Genomic DNA, 4,545 nt, shown 5'->3' with positions numbered 1-4,545 from the left:
ACACGCCAAAGGACTCAGGACCGGAGAATCGAAAACACAGAGAAAGAGGGAGAAAGACACAGACAGCCAGGACTGCTGCAGAAAGGACATGGACGAACCCACATCGCCACTGAGATAGTCCAATGCCCTCGGGGTATATTTTTCGCCACTTTCGCTACGGCCAAAAGTGTTGACTGTCTTTGATTTTGTTTGTCTGCCTGTTTGGCTGAATGGCTGGCTGTCTGGCTGTCTGGCTGGCCAACTTTCAGCCTCATCGTTGCCCAGGGGGAAAGGGCTAACACCAGCAATTACACACAGTTTTGTCAATCGAGGCAAAGTTCAGAGGACGGCGCATAATCAGCAAATGAATCATAAACCAGATGGCCGATTTGCCCATTACAGTTTGTAAGTTTGATCCCGTTGTAATTACACAATAAGAAATTGTAGCATTAAATTAAACAATCTTAACTATGCCGTGAATTAGTAAAAAATATATATATCACATAAGGGATTTATAAAGTGGCTTTTAAGAACGGTGTCCAAATACTACAATTTATATTTATGTTGTGTTAATAAAAAATCTTCTGATATGTAGTATGTACTTCGAATTAGTTAATATATTAAGTTCACTAACTTATAATTTAATAACTACAATTATATAAAAACAATGCAATGTATATTCTGTGCTTAAAAATATAAATTGTTATGCCCCTAAAATGTATCATAAATTTAGGCACTTCAATTAAGAAATATAAATATATGCAAAAATTGACAGATCAATTCGATAGATAAACTCAAAGAAATAATTTTCAAATTCAGATATAAACATACTTTCCGACGAATTTAGTATACCCTTTTACTCTACGACTAACGGGTATAACAATCTATGTTCTGTGACTAAATTAATATTATTGGATGCGCCCAAAGTATCTTTGCATTTATTTTAATTATCGTAAAATGAGGTACTTCAAGGAAATTTAAATTTTTTTTGTTTATTTGTTGTAGCTTTTTGTAATATTTTTTTAAACATTTTTGTTGTGTGTAGTTTAGAGCCCGTTAGCAAACGCATTGTGGCTACAAACAAATTACAAAATCGGCTAAACTTAAGCCGCCGTGTTGCGTGCAGTTTATGACTGAAGCGCTGCCTGCGGATGCGTTGAAATCCCGGCCACTGCAATTGGCTTTTTCCAACCGCACTCACGTGCAGCATGCCACACACACACGGGGTCACACATTCAGAAGGGGCGGAAGGGGAAGCCCCACGCCACCCGTCTATCGGCCAAAACAAAGTTAAATCGGCCAAATCCTTTGACCATGTCACACTTTTATACATAATCGTTCGTCGAGCACGTGCAGACAACCGCAATGTTGTGCGAGGACGACAAAATAAAAAACCAAAAAAAAAGGGACAACACAAACCAAACACAAAAACAACAAGAGCAAATTACAGCAGCGGACAAACGGACAACAGCAAATATTACGTATACGTGCGTTCAATGTCCTGATGGGGTTGGAATGCAAGGCCAATAATGCAAAAGGCATTAACAGGCCCGGGCACTGGTTTTCCATAGCAGTTATTGCCATTAACATGGCTTAATTAGCCAACTGGCTGTAACAACACCGGCTTAAAGCATAATTGTAAATATTTCCGGACTTAAACAAACCAGAACAAGTCCCTGAATAATGAAAAGGGGCCTGTGGCAGCTAGGCCAGCGATCTGAGGAGAGTTACATAGGATATGGCACTGCGCACAATCTGTGGGTGAGAAAAATAAAGTATTAAATAGTTTGATAAATAAAATATTTATAATCAGGGGTATCCTTTATTATAAAGGTGTCTTAAAGTATGCAGCAATCAAGAATTTCATATATATAAATTTTATGTTGCATACTTTTAGGTAACTTTTTAAATGATTTAAAACGGCCTCTTTGAGATCAAAATGAAAAATAAGATAAAATGTTTATATTTGTAGAACTTATTGTTTTGAATTTAAGATTAATTAAATTTTTAAATATTTTTATAGGTATCCCCTTTATTAAGAAACTCTTTCCTACCATGACAAGTGTCTCCCGATTGGCCTCGAAGAAGTAACCATCGATGGGGCATCCCCTTCTCGACCGCATCATGGCAATCTTTAGAGAACTCACAAGCTGCCAGTTTTCCCGCAAAATATGGAGCCAGTTGCACTCGTAGATGGCCTGGCCAAAAAGCTGACTCTCCGTATTGACGCTTGATCCGCAGAAGCAGTAAATGGAAACCTGGCCGATAATGGCTGCCGTGAAAGCGAAGTAGAATAGCATAGCTGGCTCTAAAAGATGGGCAGATAGTTGGTAGCACAGGACACACAGATGCAAAGAGGCGGCCACAAATTGAGCAAAGATGAGTGGCCTGAAGTACTCATTTAAAAAATTTCCCAGTTGCAAGCACTCCTCATATAATTTAAATATATGCACAAGGTTCTCATGGGTTTCTCTAGGACTTCTGCCCTCAAAGTGCATCATTTTTTCTCTAGCAATCCTAAAGAGAGCACAAAGATTATGGCTCAGGGAGCAGAAAAGGGTATCCACGCAAACAGTGGGCAGAGCCACGCCCAGAGCAGCACATACATTCCACAAATAGGATATAGAGTAGTTAAGGATATGATTATTATCCCAGGGATACCTGTAAGTTATGGTTTATTATTCTGGAATTACTTGGTTATACATTTTCTTACAAGCTGGGAAAGGGCAAATCCGGCTGCAGTTGACCTGTTCGGTGGTAACTGATCAACATGGACAAAGGAGACATCAGGCAGGCTGAAAGTCCGGCCGTCACAAAACAGTAGCTATATAAGACACTGATGAACTGATCACGATGATTTTCTCTAGATATATTTCTGGCACCGACCGACCACTGATTTTCTAAAAAAAATAATATTTATATATTTTGCATACTTTTAGGCACCCTATTAAGAGATTAAGTTGTTAAGTATGGTATCTCATCTATTTTTCTATTTAAATGATTGTTTGACAATTTAGTTAACCATAAATTACTCACCCCTCTGCAGGATTTGGTGGAACTGCTGTATTAGAAACCTAAAGTCCTTATACAGCCAAAGAAAAAATGCGATCTTGCAGAGGGCCAGCAAATCGACAAGAACCGAGCAGAGTGAGTCGGTCAGTTGCTCCACATTCTGGATGTTTTGTAGGCCAAATGCGATGGTGAGGGGAAGAAATGTGGCCACCGAAAGGATGCAGCAGATGCTTTGCCGAGGATATCGATGACTCTCATCGTCTAGCTCGTCCAGCAATTCCAGTCCCAAAAGACGAAAGAAAATGGACTGCAGTCGAAGAAACTTTTCCGTCAGCATGTCGAACCGAGTGAAAAGTAGTGAGAAGTGAATGGATCCTTTTATAGAAAGACGAAAGCTCATTAACGGCTAAGTAAAATCAATAACCCATTAAAGCGAGTAGCCTTGCATGGTATTTATTATTTAAATTCAAGTGCTCAGGACCTTTAACCTTTTCGAGTGGTGGTTGCAAAAGAGTCCTTCTCACTGAAGAGACATTTTTGAATGCATCAGCATGCAGATTGTGAGCAGCCCTCCTCAGATGTTTGCACAATAAATTATACTTAATTAAAAACAATTAAAAGCAAATTCCAATTGCAGCCTTCAAGCAGCTCGGCCTGTGGTGCCGCAAACAAATCCCTGAGCCACTGCAAATATTTGGCAGCAATGCTAAGCAAAAACTAAACAAATCCTAGCTGCATTTCAAATGTGAAAACTTTTGTTTGCATCGCTCTCAGCTCCTTCCTCCTTCAGTTTCGAATTGTATGCAGCTGTTTTCGGATTCGCCCAACATTTCAGGGTTTTAATTACTGTTAAGCCCCAGACTTTTACCGGGTATCGTATCGGTGGTATTGTTGTCGTGGTCAAAGATCACAGCAAAAGTAGTTGCTTTCCAGCAACCAGCTGCCTGCAAAGTTTGCTGGCCATCGTTTGGTCGGATAATTTAGCTGCCCGAAAATAAATTAATGCAATTACATGCTCGGCAAATGGCTGGCTGGCAGCTTAAGACTCTGGCCTAAGTGGAGTCATAAAGTACACACAAATTGAGTTCAGGACAAATGCCACAAATGCCAATGCAGCCGACAGCATTATTAATTCGAATGTGTGAATGCCAAAGTGAGCAAATCACTGGTTTGCCTTCGATTCTATTTACTCAATTATTAACCAGCCAGAGTGGGTAATTAATTAAAAATTTTACCTTTTACCTAGGTTTTGAAAATGGCAATTCTCTGGGGGCGGAACGCAACAACTTTGGCCTAGGCACATAAAGCAAACATTGACACACTGACCAGACACCACGAAAATGGAGTTTATATATTTTCAGTAAGGCAAAACTTGCTCGAAACGAAACGAAACTCAGCTGGCAGCTGACAGAAGGGGGAAAATGGGGAAAACTTAGGGGGAGGATGGCCGAAAACTGTTGAAGAACTTTTTCTTATTCCTGGCATTGTTATTACCGCGTTGATGCTCCTCGACTGCCGTTTCCAAGGCAGCCGCCTCTCGACGAAACTCGAATT

General features: G+C 40.0%; 1 protein-coding gene across 1 annotated transcript; it reads right to left on the bottom strand.

Moving 5' to 3' along the window:
- Positions 1 to 1,653: 1,653 nt before the first annotated feature.
- On the bottom strand, positions 1,654 to 3,328 carry LOC119546562 (putative odorant receptor 98b). Its single transcript, XM_037852937.1, has 4 exons — positions 3,016 to 3,328; positions 2,693 to 2,879; positions 2,034 to 2,640; positions 1,654 to 1,734 (listed from the first exon to the last, which is right to left on the bottom strand). Exons 1-4 carry the CDS (start codon positions 3,326 to 3,328, stop codon positions 1,684 to 1,686), a joined length of 1,158 nt encoding a protein of 385 aa, XP_037708865.1. The 3' UTR covers positions 1,654 to 1,683.
- Positions 3,329 to 4,545: the final 1,217 nt, after the last annotated feature.

This window comes from Drosophila subpulchrella, chromosome 3R, assembly GCF_014743375.2.
Source record: "Drosophila subpulchrella strain 33 F10 #4 breed RU33 chromosome 3R, RU_Dsub_v1.1 Primary Assembly, whole genome shotgun sequence".
NCBI classification, from domain to species: Eukaryota; Metazoa; Arthropoda; class Insecta; order Diptera; family Drosophilidae; genus Drosophila; species Drosophila subpulchrella.
Note: the sequence above shows the minus strand (reverse complement) of the source record. Positions and strands in the feature narration are given on the sequence as shown.